The 15,711-nt window shown below is 55.2% G+C and overlaps 4 protein-coding genes across 4 annotated transcripts; all 4 read right to left on the bottom strand.

Annotated features, from left to right (window-relative positions):
• Window positions 1-1,666: 1,666 nt before the first annotated feature.
• Window positions 1,667-7,620, bottom strand: B0T26DRAFT_454730 (uncharacterized protein). Its single transcript, XM_060435123.1, has 6 exons — window positions 7,550-7,620; window positions 6,956-7,411; window positions 6,732-6,858; window positions 6,356-6,667; window positions 5,001-6,275; window positions 1,667-4,942 (listed from the first exon to the last, which is right to left on the bottom strand). Exons 2-6 carry the CDS (start codon window positions 7,374-7,376, stop codon window positions 1,900-1,902), a joined length of 5,178 nt encoding a protein of 1,725 aa, XP_060291541.1. The 5' UTR covers window positions 7,377-7,411; window positions 7,550-7,620; the 3' UTR covers window positions 1,667-1,899.
• Window positions 7,621-12,033: 4,413 nt separating this feature from the next.
• Window positions 12,034-12,816, bottom strand: B0T26DRAFT_454567 (uncharacterized protein). Its single transcript, XM_060435122.1, has 2 exons — window positions 12,235-12,816; window positions 12,034-12,167 (listed from the first exon to the last, which is right to left on the bottom strand). The coding sequence occupies exons 1-2, from the start codon at window positions 12,568-12,570 to the stop codon at window positions 12,078-12,080; spliced, it is 426 nt and encodes a 141-aa protein (XP_060291540.1). The 5' UTR covers window positions 12,571-12,816; the 3' UTR covers window positions 12,034-12,077.
• B0T26DRAFT_454452 (uncharacterized protein) lies at window positions 12,817-13,736 on the bottom strand. Its single transcript, XM_060435120.1, has one exon. It carries the CDS (start codon window positions 13,570-13,572, stop codon window positions 13,063-13,065), a length of 510 nt encoding a protein of 169 aa, XP_060291539.1. The 5' UTR covers window positions 13,573-13,736; the 3' UTR covers window positions 12,817-13,062.
• A 1,022-nt stretch (window positions 13,737-14,758) lies between these two features.
• On the bottom strand, window positions 14,759-15,084 carry B0T26DRAFT_875613 (uncharacterized protein). Its single transcript, XM_060448071.1, has 2 exons — window positions 14,892-15,084; window positions 14,759-14,782 (listed from the first exon to the last, which is right to left on the bottom strand). Exon 1 carries the CDS (start codon window positions 15,076-15,078, stop codon window positions 14,923-14,925), a length of 156 nt encoding a protein of 51 aa, XP_060291538.1. The 5' UTR covers window positions 15,079-15,084; the 3' UTR covers window positions 14,759-14,782; window positions 14,892-14,922.
• Window positions 15,085-15,711: the final 627 nt, after the last annotated feature.

The following is a 15,711-nucleotide window of genomic DNA, read 5'->3' as shown; positions in this document are numbered from 1 at the left end:
CCCCAACGTCGCCCAGCACGAATCTCGCGGTGGCCACCCACTCGCATGGGTAACCTGCGACGCTGCGCGTGGTCCTAAGCAATGAAGATAACACTTGAGGGAGGTTTCACTCTGCAGAGATATTTTCACCGTCAGATGGCGAATTGGATTACGATCGTTGAGGGATTCGGATCAGACAGTTGAGATGGAGATGTCAACTCCACAATACTTTTTGCCCCACTAAATTCCTAATACGGCAGTTTTGCACAAGTTCACTCGAGCCCGCCAGTTCGATTCCTGTCTACGTACTTAATGTTCTTTTTCTCTCTTATCTTTCTTTCGTCCATTACTTGCAATCTCGCAGTTCAATCCTCATCGCGCACCACGTCCAATTGATGTTCTCAGCACCACCATCCATCCTCTTATTGTTGACACCCACTCACACTTGCATCACCAACCTGGATGGAAAGTGTCCGCAATAGCAACAATTCACGAAAATAATGCAATCACCATTTGATTCATTACCCGCTTGCAAAGCTAAGAAGAAACTACCTCGTCCCGTTACTCAACCAAGCAGGACTCCCAAATAAAAAGGACTTTGCAAAACACGCACTCTCTCCTTGGGTAGTCGGCTCATTCAGTAACAAAAAAAGCCAATTGGCTACCTAGGGAGGTAACTTCCATTCATCGCTATAGCAAGCCAAGCCAAGCCAAGCAAAACCAAGCCAAAACCAAAAGCAAACATGAGAAAAGAGAACAAGCACACACACACACACGAGACAAGATCCAAGGTGCCGCGAGGCAGGATGTATATATCCTTAATCCACCCCTACTACCGCTCACATTTTCATCATCATCTTTCCCTCTTCTCTTCTCTTCACTCTTTCTCTCTGAGTCGTTCATGATTTCCTCCCGTCTCTTGTTTTTTTTTTCGCATGCGTATATATACGTGCGTATGCGTATGCGCGTGTTTGTGTGTGTGCGTGTATTTGCGTTGCTTGCCTTGCACACACACACACACACACACACCCATATAGATAACCACCATCCCCACCCTATCAATCATGATCGCCCTCGCCTTGTTCCTCTTCCTGTGGGCATTTCTTTCGGTTCGATGCTTTCTTTCTTGCTCGGTTGCTTCCTCTCGATCGGCTGGTTTAGAAATACAGAGGGGATTTTTTTACCCTCCCTCCCCAGAGCACATACCTACCTACCTACACTTCCTCCTCGAAGTGTAGATAGATAGATAGGACAGGGCAAGGAAAGGTGGGAGATGTGTTCATGACTCGTTAGAAAGTATAATGGCGAGGAAGGAAAATAAGCCAAAAACAAACTGCAATGCTCAACGACGCAGTAAAAAAAAAAAGAGAGAGATCAGAGAAAAAAACCAAACGGACGATATAAAATAGGAAGAAATGGCAAAAGAGAAAAACACAAAATTGTTTCCATCGCATAGAGAGACAAGAATATGAGAGCAAAATATTTTATACAATATGATTCTAAAAAGATGGAAGAAAAGATTATCGGCAAAAGGCTCCAAAAGAAACACACAATGCACCTCTTGGCAGCTTTTGCTCTTTTTCTGTCTCTCTCTTTTTTCACCCCGTTGAAAAACACCCCTCCCCCAACTACCAGCGGGCAAAAGAAGTTGGGTATGGCGTTGTAAAAAAAACTCGAATCGAAATCTCCCCACCAAATGAATATCTCTCCCCCCAAAAATGGCAGCTAAAGTCTCCTCGATATTCCCGATCACCCAAATAGTAAATGTAATAGACAACCCCAGAATGGGAGGAGTGGGGGGACAAAACCCCCTTCCGACGGTTGGTGGGGAGTATAAAACGCCAGTCGCCATGCAAAGAATCGAATGGTAAATTGTGCGGAAGTAAAACCCGAGAGTTCAAAACTCGGGCTTGTCGGCTTCTAGATCATCTCGCTGTGATGCAAGCCCGTGCGGTAGTCGCCCTGGGCCTGCTGTGCCTGTTGCGCCGTCATCTGCTGGTAAACCGGAGACCTTGCCATTTCCGCCCGCATCTGGTACGTCAGAGTCGGCGGGGGCGGCACGCTCTCGTAAGGAGCCGACACCTCTGGCGACTTGGTACGGTTGATTGTGTCCCGGCGGTTCCGGCTGACCGAGCGCATCCTGTCCGTCGCTCGTGAGATGCGGGCGCCGATGCTGTTGTCAATGCTGCTGCGTCCTCGGTTATGACCGTTGCGCGAAGACGGCGGTGCCGGAGGCGCAATTATGGGGACGGTGCTCTCGCTGATGGGCAAAGCAGTAGGGATCGTCAGCTGATCGTCCTCATCCATGACAATCTCGATTGTGCCCGACTTTCCGCCATAGACAACGGGTTTGGCTCCTCCCATGTGGGGCAGGGGTGCGGGCGGTGGCGGCGGAGGCATCGCGAGGTGCTGCAGCTCCTTGAGCATCGGCGGCGCGGGCGGTGGCGGAGGGGGAGGGGGGATCTGCCCGTCATGCGATGGCCTCCGGGCAGGCATCTGAGACATGGCGCTATCATGAGATGGCCTCCGGGTCGGCATTGGGGGAGCGCCGCTGTCGTAGGAAGGCCGCCGACCACCCGCCATTGTGTTTCCTTCGAGAGGGTTGATCTTGTTCATCGACATTCCACGCAGATGTGCAAAGCTGCTACCTTGAGGCGGCTGCAAGTCTTGGGGTGGTGCCGACATGGATCGTGGAATCTGCTGTGCTGCAAGTTGAGCCGCATGTCGGGACGGGGGAGGAGTGTAGACAGTCGATGGGAGCAGTAGAGTTGGTGCCTCGGTGTCCGCCTCCGGTTCCGATTTCTTGGGAGAAGTCCGTTCCGGAGAGTGGCGGTTTGCGGCCAACGGGGGCGAGTTATGCGCAAAGTTCATGGGAATCGGCGGCACCGGCACGTTATGCCTGTTGGAATCGCTTTCGAGGACCAGGCGCATGGCTTTCGGCGTCGCGGGAAGCCCAATCTGCGGTCCGTTGCGGTGTGCGTACATGCTCCTGCCGGCGTTTGGGTCTACGCTCACGCTGCGCGACGGCAGGTCTTTCTCCCGATACGTGGGAACAAAGGTAGTGCTTGGGAGCTCAAAGTGCCCTGGCGGCGACGGACGAGCATTGAAGTCTGTCCGAGTCGGGGCCGGAGAAAGCTCGTTCGGATGCAGAATGGGAGGAGCCGACGGCCTTTGCGCGAGCGACTTTCGGCGCTCCTCGAGCTCACGGGCTGCCGCTTCCTTCTTTAGCTGCCTTTCGTCCTTGATAGTCTTCAAGTCACCAGCGTTGTTGATTCTGAGCTGCATCGGGATCGGAGTAGGCAGCGGCTTCTTGGAGCGTTCTGAACCATCGCGCGTGCTGCTTCGCTTTCCTGTCTCCCGCCCCCACATCGGCTTGTTTCCGCGGGCCGATACAGGTGATAGGAGGCTGTCGTCCCGCCCGCCTCGGCTGCTGCTCCGAGTGTTCCTCCGCCGAAACATCTCTCGAGCCTCCAGCGCCTGTCGGTAGTCTTCCTCATCGTCGGAGCCGTAGAAGTGTTGGCTCTGCGGGCCTGCCGACATTGGCACGGGCGATGATGGCGAGCGAGCCGCAGAGCCATTACGGGTCTCCGAGCGCCCGCGGAGTCCAACTAGAGGCTGGTCGCCATTGCGTTCGGGGCTGTGAGCACGACGATCCCGGCTTTGACCACGGCCAGAGCGACTGGTAGTGCGGCTGGACGCCCTCACACGGGAATTATCGCGGGGCCCATGAGACGAGATCTTCTTCACCGTGCTTGGCTGCTCTTGCTCGTCAGAGATATCAATCAGTCTGCTTCCATCCACCTGGCCCTGATCAATCTCGTCTTTTGGAGTTGCCAGGTTGATCAGATCCTCTGGCGACATGGGAACCGGCGATCTCGGAGACCGCTTCCCGCCCCTGGGGGTGTATCCACGGGATGTGGTTCGGCCGTGATCTCTGGAATCCTCGCCCTCCGCCCTGCGAGACCGACTTCTATCGCGCCCTCGGCTCCGGCTTTCGCGGCTTGTCCCGCGCCCAACCCTCTTGCCTTGGACGGCATCGAGGCTGTGGATATAATCGTCCAAGCTCTTACCTTGCTGCTGATTTCCACGAGCGTTCCTGGGAACAACAAGGCTCGATGCTCCCGAAGTCACGGAACTTGCAGTCACGGAGCTGGCCACAGATCCCGGCCCCGCTCTGCGCCGAGTAGGCCAGTGGTAGCGGTTTGACGCCCCTGACTGATCGGGAGATGTCAGGTCCTCGGGGAGCGAGTCGTCGAACGAAGGCAGCGACAAATCGAGACCTTCAGGGATGCGGTGACGCGACCCATTCCTCATTCTCGGGCCTTCCATCAACGCGGCCACCGCCGCCGGAGAGGGAGACGGCGGGGGCTGGCCTCTGCGCGCCTCTTTCATTTGCAATCTGGGACTCGCAGTAGCTGCTCGGGCCAGCTCCAGGCCTCTCGTCGTGTTCTCGTTCGACTCTCTAGTCTTGATCGCGCCGTAGGGATTGTTGGAAAGCTTGTGCGATTTGGTTGCCGTAGCTAAAAGCTCACGCTGGTGGGTGGCATCAGGTGTCTCTCCAATAGATGGGAGGCGCTGCCGGCCAAAGCCATGGATTGGGCGGGCCGAGGAAGGCGTGGCAAACTGGCTTCGGTTCCCAGCACGCAGGACGGCCGTGGCCGGGTCCAGCCCACCAGGAGAGAGAGCCGACTCGGCAATAGGGGTAGCTCCGGCCGCAATCGGAGTCTTGCCGTCGTCCTGGCCCGAGAAGAACTTAGACTTGGCAAGGGGGTCACCAAAAGAGGTGATGAGCTTAAGTGCCGACGACTTGGCAATGCTTCGCTGCGGACCATGGTTCACGTGCGGAGGAGACATTGGGGGACTCAGAATCTCCGGCACATTCTGCGAGATGTTCGGAAATGTGACCTGCTGAGCCGACGGCGATGTCCACGGATCGCTCGATTCCCGGCCAGTACACGCAAAACTGTGGACAAGTAAGCAAGCAGTCTCCAAGTGGACGATACAGGCGTCTGTGTACTTACCATCTGATCGCTAGCTGCTGCTGGCCGTGCTGTACAGCCCACTCTCCCCACTTCCTAATGATTGATTCCTGGCGCTCCCAGGTAGATGGGAAGAAGAGGCAGGTCAGCAGCAACGCCTCCATATACCTCTTGTGGGAGATGTATATCTCTATGGCGTCGTTGTGGTCTCCGAGGCCGATCATAATGGTCGCCGCCGCATGGACGTCGCCGCTTTCGAGAAGCCGCTGGACATATGCACGACCTAGCTTATGTTGTGAAGCCATCCCTCCAATTCCACTCAGTGCGAGAAGCATCCAGTCGGAGGATGTCATGTTCTCAGAGCCCATAGCCATGATGTCCGTGCTGATGTCACCCAGCCACTTAGCCAAGAGGATCCTATTCGTAGAACCGAGTGGGTGCCGCGACATTTCATCTCGGACAAGCTCGTCAGCATCCTTGTTCCACCCAAAGATCATGGTCAACATCTGACGGCGCAAGTCGTCATTAGTCAGGCGACTGCTATCATTCGTAAACGGCGCCTTGAACGGCACATCGGTAAGGCGGCTCTTGGTGAATTTGAAGAGATCGACAACTTTCGAATCGGCCGGGCTCCGCGGGACTTCGTGTCGCAGTCTCGAAGGCCTGTTGTGCCTCGAGCGGTGTTGTGATTGTGGTGGTGGTTGTGGCTGTGAGCTTGCTAGAGACTGCGAGCTGGCCGTTGAATACGATTCCCTCCCCTTTCTGTCATTGTGCGGAATGGCAGAAGAACGCAGCGACGACCCAGCCGAGATGTACGTGTTCTCCGTCTTCACCGACCGGGAATAGTTGCGTGCCTGAACTTGTGACGTGGAAGACGAGATGGAAACGCTTGACCGACTCCGGCTCGACATCGGACTCCCAACACGATAATCTCCCTGGTCCGAGTCGTTCTCGCTGTGAACAAGCCGAGCCAGGGGCGACATGCGGTCTTCGCCACTCTCGGAAGATAAATCGGCTTGGATGGCAATTGGAACTGAAGATGTCTCAGATTCGGACATGCTCGTACTACTGGTTTGTCCCTTGTCCTCTGCTTCGAGTGAGATAGGGGGTGACGGGGGGAGTAGGTTAGCGGGGTGCTGCACGTTAGCAACCATCATCGCTGGTGAATTCAGATCGAATTGCTGAACCGTGTTATTGGCGCCCAGAGTGAAGAGGCTGGCCCCTGGACCGTAAACCGCCAGACCCCGGATGTTCTCAAGAGTCGGGATTCCATCGTAAGTAACGTGTTTTGTCCGCACATCCCACGATATCGTCTCACTATCAAAGCTGCTGTGTCAGAATCGGTCGACGAGGAATATTTCCAAAGAAATGGCAGGACATGTTTATGTCAGACTCACGATTCTGAATACTGGATAATCCGACCGTTCTTGGACCATCCCATCCAATTCGGTCCCGGCAGGTAGTTTTCACTCTTCTTGAGGATCCGTACGACTTTGGCGGGATCATCGCTGTTATACGATTTTGACACGCTCCAGACACGAAGGTCTCCGTCGTGCGTCTGGACTGCCAACATGTCCGACTTTTGCCGTGACGACGAGGCGTGCCACGCCAGTGTCACAATAGGAGATGGCCCCCGTGATGTGCTGAGATTGTGCAGAATTGTGAATTTTGGCTGGAGGGTTGCAATCAAAAGAGAGCCATTTTTATAACTGAGCCGCTGGAGTTAGCCTTCACATGAACGTCAAACCTCATTTTCAACAACGTTAAACTCACCCAATTGCGAATGTCCTGCAGTCGGTTGCCGGCGCAATGGCCGTGATGGATATTTGGTCAATAGTCCTCGCCGAAATGTGTTCTGATGTGGTGGGCTCAAAAAGTATTACACCTCCTTGTGTGTTTCCTGGAGAAGACGCCTAATCAGTTCCGCGAGGGGGGAGGGGGGAGGGGCGAGGGGCGAGAAACAAGCAGGCATGAGGGAGGGGCTTCCGGGTGCTCACCAAAAGCGACATTGCCGTTACGCATCCACGCAGCGCAAGTAAGGTTCTCGTAGGACGCAAACCGAGCAACCTCGTCTCCTGTCACGAGATCCCAGACGATGGCGGTTTGTCCTGCATCATAACTCACAACCAGCCTCCCCGCACCCACGTCGCTCTGGTTGTCGACGGCCAACAATTGCACCTCCTCGGAATGGCGGGCAAACCTCCTTTCTATCGTAAGCGTGTCGTGGTGGCTGCATACGACGGAGCTGCCCTGGGCGTAGAGAAACATGGAGGCCGTGGCGGCGCACGGCTCCAGAAGCTGCGTGGCATCTTTGGTAGTGGGCGGCATGGCGAAGTCATTCATTGTCCGTCCCTTGTAGGGCGCCTCGAGAGCCGAATTCTTGGACCCAGCACGGCTCCTGGCGAGATGGGTAGACATGGCGACCGTCTAGATATGCCCTCTGGATCGCAGACCTGGCCGGCAATTGCGCTGTTAGTCGGGCGGCTGCATGCAAGGATTGTGCCCGTCCGGTGCCTAGTTTGCAATGACCTAACCCGGCGCGCTCGAATTGCGTGCGGCCAGCGGACGACGTACGAGAAACTAATACATACCGAGCGGGAGGGAGCTATCACGCTCCGGATGTTTCGTAGCGAACCAGGACGAGCGGCAAGGCTACACAGTCCGGACCCCAACCATTACATATGGAACATGCGCTGTCCGTTCCCGGGGCCAGTACGTTCCTCCACGTTCGGTGCGCCTAGGATGCGGGAAGCTCAAAGCTGTCCGGCATGCAGCGAGGGCGGGGTTTGGGGAGATCTGAAGCGATTGCCACGGCTGTCGTGCCTCGAGATCCCGATGCTCTTCTCGACGGCCTTCTCGTCGTCGTCGTCTTCGTCTTGCCGTCGTCGTCGTTGGTGTCGCAAACAGGACCCACGAGCGATCGTGAAGTTTTGAAGTGGAGAAGGAGGAGGTTGAGGGAAGAGAAGAGGGTGTGTGTAGGTGTGTGTAGTGTGTGCCTTGGGTCGGTACAGTAGCTAGCACGGTTGCACGGCGGCCGCACGCGAGGTTCAGAAGACAGACGCCGCCGTAGACGCAGGAGGGGGGGGGGGCCGGTGCTAGACAAGGGACGGGTTGTATGGGGGCGGCAACGAGAGCTACCCGCCTCACCTCATGGGGATGCAGAAGTCGGATTCCCACGGAAGGGGGAAGGGGATGTTAGCGCTTCTCGTGCAGCACGATCTCTGTGTGCAGAACCGGCAGTCTCCTGATCACGTTGGATGCAGCACACGCGAGCAAGAAAAGAAGAAACAAGAGATCGAGTTGCAGGACGCAGGCAGAGAGACGGAGGAAGAACGAGTGATAGTGACAAGCAAAGGCGCCGTGATGGGTGTGTGCTAGCAAATAAAGTCTACCCAACCTCCAAGGCGCTTAACTCGCGCGAGGCCGGGCTGTCACTGGACGGTCACTGCAAGCACATATAAAATTAGAGCCCTCAGTTCTGCTCTCACTGCCTCTAATGCAGAAGGGGCGTGCAAATCTGGGTGCGGATGCGTACCGGCTCATCTGGTCGAAGCTGGCGGCCCAGCCCAGGGCCCCCAGGGTCTAGTCGAGGCGGGCATCGACGGTTCGAGGGTCGAAGGCGAGGGGGCTGCATGGAAAGCGAAGAGACGACGGGATGTGCATTGACTAGCGAGCCGGCACTAGTAGCGGGCCAGGGTTGGGGCCTGTCGAGTAGGAAAGCCACAAGAGCTGGCATGGCCGGACACGCCCCCGGCTCGTCCGCAGCCCTGGTCTGTAGGAGCAGAGAGTGACTTCCATCTCGCCGTGTCAATGGCGGGACGCGCAGTAGCCCCGACTCGAGCAGTGCTGCATTGCTGGTCCACGGACCGTGGTTGGCCTACACCAGACAGCGTACATGGTACATTCAATATTTGCCATAATTAGCCTCTGGGTCTGCTGTTGCGCTGCCCGCGTGTCGTTGCCAGAGCTTGGCCACTCCGACAGCAAGAAATCCTCTGCCTCTCAGCTGGCCAGGAGCGGAGCATCAGAGCAGAGCACAGCGCAGCAGCAGAACACGGTCAACCACGGACACCGCTCATCGAGGCCTGGATGATCACGCGGTCAGGGAAGGGACAGAGGAAGTCAGGTCAAGCAGACGCGGCGGGGCCCGTCGTGATGACTTTAGCGTGTGTATAACTCGACGACAGCCGCGGCGCGGTGACGGCAACGCCACTTGGTGCCCTCGCCCCTGGAAGGGAGGGAGTGACCGCTCTCTCAGCGCAGCCAAGCTATGGATGGTCCCGCATCCTACCAGCCAGACCGCTCTCTGCCAACAGCGGAACCCGGGGAGCGTTCTCTTCCTCTCTCGGGTGCTAGGCGGGCGCAGCCCAGTGTTATGTGCGCCGAACCTGAGCTGTGCTGTGCTGTGCTGTGCTGTGCTGCTGCGCTGGACGGTTCTGTGCAAGTAATGGACCGTGGCCAGATAGGAAACTCGGTATTTGCTCCATAGTAGTACATAGAACGAGAGGAGAGATTTGGCCAGAGCAGAGCAGAGCAGCCAGCCAGTTAACCACACCGGCACTGCCTAGATAGGCTGAAGCTTGTGTTGCCCTCCCCTGCACGGGATGCTAAGGAGTTCTGTATGTACTCCGTACCGTACCGTACTCCCCAACTCCATATTCCATACATGCTGCCCGAACTGTATACCCGGCTCAGGGGGGGCGGCGGGGAGGGGGTCTGCAAATAAAAGCGGTGCCTGAGCGCATCGCATCGCATCTCTCGAAAAACGTTGCAGCAGCGATCTGCAGAGCGGTGCGCTCGAACCACTACAAATGTCTTGGGCTGGCCGTTTGCTGGCTGCGCGCAATGCCAATGCCTACCGACATATGCCAGTCAGTGAGAACGCAGTAAGTACGGTACGTCCAGTGTATGTACCCGGGGGGGGCAGCAAAGTCGGAACCGTATCCATCCCATCCCAACTGCAGTTCGTGCCCCGCAGCCAGGACGACCCCATCGACGGGGTTTCGAGTACTTCGTATGTACCCAATGGAAACTGCTGGTTATCGTGTTTGCTGTTCCTGATTTTCTCGGGGAGCTTCGATCTCGTGCGCTATTTGCCCCCTTCTCTCCGGGTTCTCCATCACGGCGTGGAATCAGAGAGAATCAGAGGTTTCCTGTTGGCTTCGGGTCTCGTCTGTCCCCTCAGTTGAATCAGTCGCCTCTGTCGCTCTGCCCAAAAAGCTGTCCTCGAGGTGTGGTTGGGCGGTGGGGTGGGGAGATGCACGAAAGGCGGCGGCGGGGGAGCAACGTCCAAGGGTCCTAAGCGCCCTTGCTCTCGATTGGCAGGCACATCCCTGCAATGCACCGCCAATCACGGCTGCTATCACCCTCGCGAGCAAGGGTTTTATCGCCCATCCCGTCCTGCCTGGCTGGCCCTCTCAGTCTCCGCACCGTCTTTGCGTTATTATCCTCATTGTTCGCTCCCTTTGCTGTTTCCCGTCTTTTAAACAATGGGCCACTCGGCCAGCCCCGGCTCCCTGGGTCGACAACTCGACTGACCCGGCGCAGAGCACATTCGTGCCGAGGACGGACACGGCCAGGCCATAACAGGCCATAAAAGCTGTTGAGGCTGCTGTGGCTGTGGCTGCTGCTGGTGCTTGGTGCTGGTGTCGTTGGGAGCTCTTCGCATTGATGTGTCAAACAAACTTGAAAGGGGTGTTTTTCGGGCCGCCAGCTTGGCAGACAAAGCTTTCTTGACTGAGCACCAACAAAGCCGAAGGAAGGAATGCATCAGGTACATACTACCTAGCCCAGCATTCTCCCGCAAACTCTACTATATCCGAGATTTAGTTTTCTGCAGCGGAAGGTGGCTAGCGGCCTGAGCCGCAGTCGCAGGGACAGGCGGACCAGCGTGAAGCTATTGTCTCCAGTGCCTCTGGTACAGTTTACCTGCTGTGTAGAATTCGTACTGTACGTGATGCTGTGTTGCCGCAACGCAATGCAGCTAAGAGGGACGGGGAACCTCAACTGCGAATGGCGACGTCACCTCTGGGTTGAGTGTGGCCATGTACCTTACAGTACCTGGGGCCTTCCGCTACGGGATGTCATGCTGTGAAGCCCCAGGTGTGCTATTCCGGTGCTCCCAACATCCAACACGATGTTTGAAATCAGGCACCTACGGCTTCTGAAACCCCCAACCTCGAAGAGTGTTGGAGCTTAGAAGGGCTCTTCACCCCACCATCACGACTGCAGGTGTCACTCGAAGGGAGAGACGCTCAGATTAACTCGCATACCTCTCCGCCTCGAGGCCCTTCCTAGTGTGAAGTCGGCGCCGCGTCGTGTCAGTGAGCAGCGAGCTCGTTGGCTGCGAGCCTCTTTGCAGATGATTGGAAATCAGGCCACGCATTGACTGATAAAGACTCAGGAACCTCTGCAAGAGTCCAAGTGCGAGGGGAATGGCGTGGTCCGGTCGGTTCGCATGGCATCGGGTTATTCTCGCCGGCCTACGGATACTTCGTAGTGAGTCTTGGACAAACAACGGTTTCCTGCCAAGTACAAAGTACCTACGTACTATGTAATGCACTTACTGCGTATAGACGTTTGTGATAAGTTTCCGATTCGTCCCCGTCCCGAATTTTCTCCGCATTTCCTTTCAACCTTTTTGTCAAATTTCGAGTGCCAGGTTGCTAGTAGCACGAGTTTCCAAAAGTACTGCACTTCACAGTCTACCCACTAATTCGCCATTTTGTCAGTGAATAAATGTATAAAGGTTTCTTCTCCTTGCCGCTCCCTTGACCATTAACTGCTGCGTATGTATGTATGTAGGCAACTTGGCTCATTAGACGTTGGAATGCCTTTGTTTCCTGCGCCGTAGTGCATATTCAGCCTCGAATGTTAATAGGAAACAACACGCCTCCCGTCTACTCCCGTCTATGCCCGACCGAGTGCAAGCCACAAAGCAGTCCGAGGGCTTGGATTGTCTGGGAACAAATTTCAAAACACTTTTACCTGCAGGTGCACACACACACACACTTACAGACTTGCACACCATAACCACACCACCAACCTGAGCGATGAAACCCTCCCCCAAAAGCAGCTGAATTGGCTGTGATTGGTTGTGGATAGTGTCCGAGTCTAGAACTAGGTCTTCCAGTTGGCAGTCCCCCGGACCTCAAATGGTCTTGTTGGTTCACCTGTCGTTAAAAGTGCTGCATCTATTCCCAACTCACTCTGCAGAATTATCTTTTAACCCCGTGTAAGTGTTATCGATTGGAGAATACGGAGTTACCGTACCTACCTTAGGCTCCATGTAAGCAGCCAACCGTGGCCGTGTTCCCCATGGGCCGCAGGATGCAAGGCCTAACGTTAAACTGTCGGGTCTGGGTACGCTGGGCTGGGCTGGGGAAGGCAAGGCAAGGCAGGGGCAACCCAAGTGGAGGTACGGAGCACAATGCACATACGAATACCTCAGCCAGGCATATGGCGGGCAGGCAGGCCACGTTCGGCGGCCCAAACCCAATTGCTTGATTGCTTGCCCTGTCGCAAGGCAGCACGAGGTGGGTAAAGCGTTCGCAGCGGTCACCGCCCGGCGGGCATCGATTTCCAGCCAGCCTTTGGCTTCCGTGCCTGACATTGCATCGTATGCTGTCTCACATCGAGGGAGGAGATGGGAAGATGAAAAAGAAAAAAAAGCAGGACGGGCCAATGCAGTGCTCAGGAACACCTATCACCACATCACCACACACACCGGCTCGAGTCACTGTCGCTTTTCTAGAAGACGTGGAGAGCTTGCAGTCCAGTGCTAGGTGCTGCTGAGCGACCCAGCGGCCACCGGACCCGTCGCACAAGGGAGAGGGCAGCACCGCAGCATCGAGAATTGGGCATCACATCACGAACTTGTCCGCACCCGCAACCCCGCCCGCACTCCGCATCACGGCCTCAACGTGCGAATTGCAACTGCCTGGTCCAAGCCCAAGGTAACACCCTCGCCTCACCCTCGAGTTGATGGGCATTGTCGCTGTTATTCTGTTTCAATGTCTAGAGTTGGGAGCTTGTATCTGTAGCCAGACGTGTCGTTGCTAGCAAATGGCCCTTGACATGTCAGATTTGATAACCTAAGCTCCCGCTATCGAGGTTTGATGGGCCGGGGGAAGGGTGGGCCCGATGCAAGCATCTCGCCGCGGCGGCGGCAGCGGCGGCGGGACTGCGGCGTCGAAGAGCGGGGAGATAGCTCCGTCGCGCCTTGGCCTATTTGCTTTTTTTCCTTTTCCCCTCGCTTTTTGGCCATTGAAATCCGCCGGCAAGCAAGCGAGCAAGCGAGCAAGCGGGAAATCGAGACCAACGAGAAGCCAGCCAAGAAAGACTGACTGCAAGGGGAAAGAGCACGCAAAGCAAAAGGCCAAACAATTAACAAGCAAAAAGGCGGGGCAGGAAAAGAAGCAACACAGTGCACCGCGCTATGATTTACTTTTTCTCGACAATCCCATGTCATGTCCAGCAAGCATCCAGGGGGGGGCCTGGGATCGACGACGGGAGGGCAAAGCAGATCCTTGTCCGAGTCTCCATCAAACGGGACATTTCCCATATTCCAGGTCGAGATGTCATCTGGTTGCGGCTGGACAATAAACCACTTCATGCCTCGCGGGCGATCCACCAAGGCATTGATGGCATTGACAGACGTGATATTTTATTTTTGCCTTTTTTTGCAATTCATCCAGCACCCTTCCTCACGGAGGCATTTGTCACTTTGATGTGATCGGATGATCGGAAGGGGTCGACGTCGAGCCCTCCGACTGCGGGAGTTTTTGTACCCCCTTCTTTCGGCCCCCGTGTAACCACCTCCCGCTCGGTCCCTAGGGGCTTTGAAGGTGTGAAGTGAAAGAAGACCAAAAGAAAACGGCCAATCTCTCTCTCTGTTCTGTTTCCCAGACCAACAGATCGATATAATCTCGCCCGCATCACAATCACACCTCCACCACCTCCTCCGCATACCGCACATGCCAATTGATAAGATAATTGCTCGCTCCTGGGAGGGGACAGGGTTGCGCCAAGGATCGCTTCCCGTCTCCAGCTCTTCCAATTGTGGAAAGGCAACAATGGTTCCCGTGATGGACTTTGTGATGGACCCAGCACGCCGTCCGAAAGCGGACGGAGCGAGGCTGCCACCCACTCACACACATGCACACACACACACACCCAGGCACACATTTGGATATCACGGAAACCTCACGGGTCCCGTTTCCGCGAATAAGGTCATAGCTTAGATATATCACGCTATCACATATGTAGCGTGCCTGCCACCTCTCGGGAAGGAATACAACGAATCCTCCCGAGCTCTATCGGCATTAAGAGAGAGAGAGAGAACAATGAATGTATCCTGAGATACTCGCAAAAGACATAGCACCTCCTGTATGGTTCCAACCCGGTTGCGCAACCAACCGAACGACACCCGCCGGCAGCCACGCTACGACCGGTATCCGTCCACTCTTCGGAACACGTACAGACAGGCAGGCGGACACAAACCGCATTCGAGAAGACCGCCAAGAAATGTGGATGAACCGAAAGAGAGAGACGACTGAGACATTGTCTGAGATGTCTCTGATTCACCGCCGTTCGCCGCCATTGTCGTCTTGGAACTACCCATTGTCTTGGATTTGTTTCCGAAGCACGCACAAGTTAATATCCCCGGGGAAGTGAAAAGAGAAAAGAGGATTTACTTCTTTCTTGTGTAGCCGTGATGTGTGTAATGTAATGTGCCGTGCCGCGCCGCGCCGTGAACCTCGCGGTACATAACATACATACGTAGGAAATATCTGGCTGGCTTACACGGGGTAGGGAACCGGCTCCTGTGTGTAAGACATTGCAATTCGAGACCGCTCTTAGCTCTCTCTCTTGCTGCTCTCTATCTGTATGTACTGTAGTTGGTTCTCTCTCAACAAAAACTGGCCACCTCACCAACTGCTCGCTCGCCATCTTGTCTCCGTTATTATCGGCTATATGTAGTTATGGTGGTGATTATCATAAAAAGAATATCTAGGGGTAGAGAGAGAGAGAGAGAGAGAGAGAGAGAGAGAGAGCGTTGCGTTCTATAGTCACACTCTCCTCCCCTCCCCTCCAAGCCATGTGTACGTATGCCAGCCATGCCAGCCACAATTGTGATGTGACCAATCTTTTTTTATTAAAAAAAAAAAAAAAGAACGCATCACGCACACACACGCGGACATATATTCACGCATCAAAACGCTTCTGTCGACCGAATTTGATCTTCCATGCTTCTTTTCTTTTCACGCGCGCGCGCCCCGATCTGCGCGCCGGCCTGCGCCCGCACATGCAAAAGAAGACGGAAAAGGTTTCGCGAGCCTGATCTCGGCCATGTGGGAACCGCATTCCCCGCCGTTATATTCGACAACGGGGGTGCTTCTCTCTGTAGGTTCATGAAGTATCGTATGGATGTAGGTGTGAGGGCAATATCACGGGATAAGCATACAGACTGTAGAACTGAAACTTGCCCACTTACTGCGCACTTGACTGCCTGCAGGTCGTTCACACCACACCGATTTCTCTTTCTTCTTGTCTCTGGGGTGTGATTTTCTGGTTTAGTTGTATGGAAGTTCCACTCGTCTCCTTCCTTAGCAAGACAACCAGTAACTCACGGACCATCTCAGTGTGTGTGGCGACGGGTATAAGCCAATTCACTTTGGTGAGACACTTAACGTGTGAAAGTCACTCCTAAAGTATATGTATAGGAACAAATATATAACTCACAGACGGGACA

The sequence above is a fragment of the Lasiosphaeria miniovina genome, assembly GCF_030549165.1.
Source record: "Lasiosphaeria miniovina strain SMH2392-1A chromosome Unknown B0T26scaffold_7, whole genome shotgun sequence".
NCBI classification, from domain to species: Eukaryota; Fungi; Ascomycota; class Sordariomycetes; order Sordariales; family Lasiosphaeriaceae; genus Lasiosphaeria; species Lasiosphaeria miniovina.
Note: the sequence above shows the minus strand (reverse complement) of the source record. Positions and strands in the feature narration are given on the sequence as shown.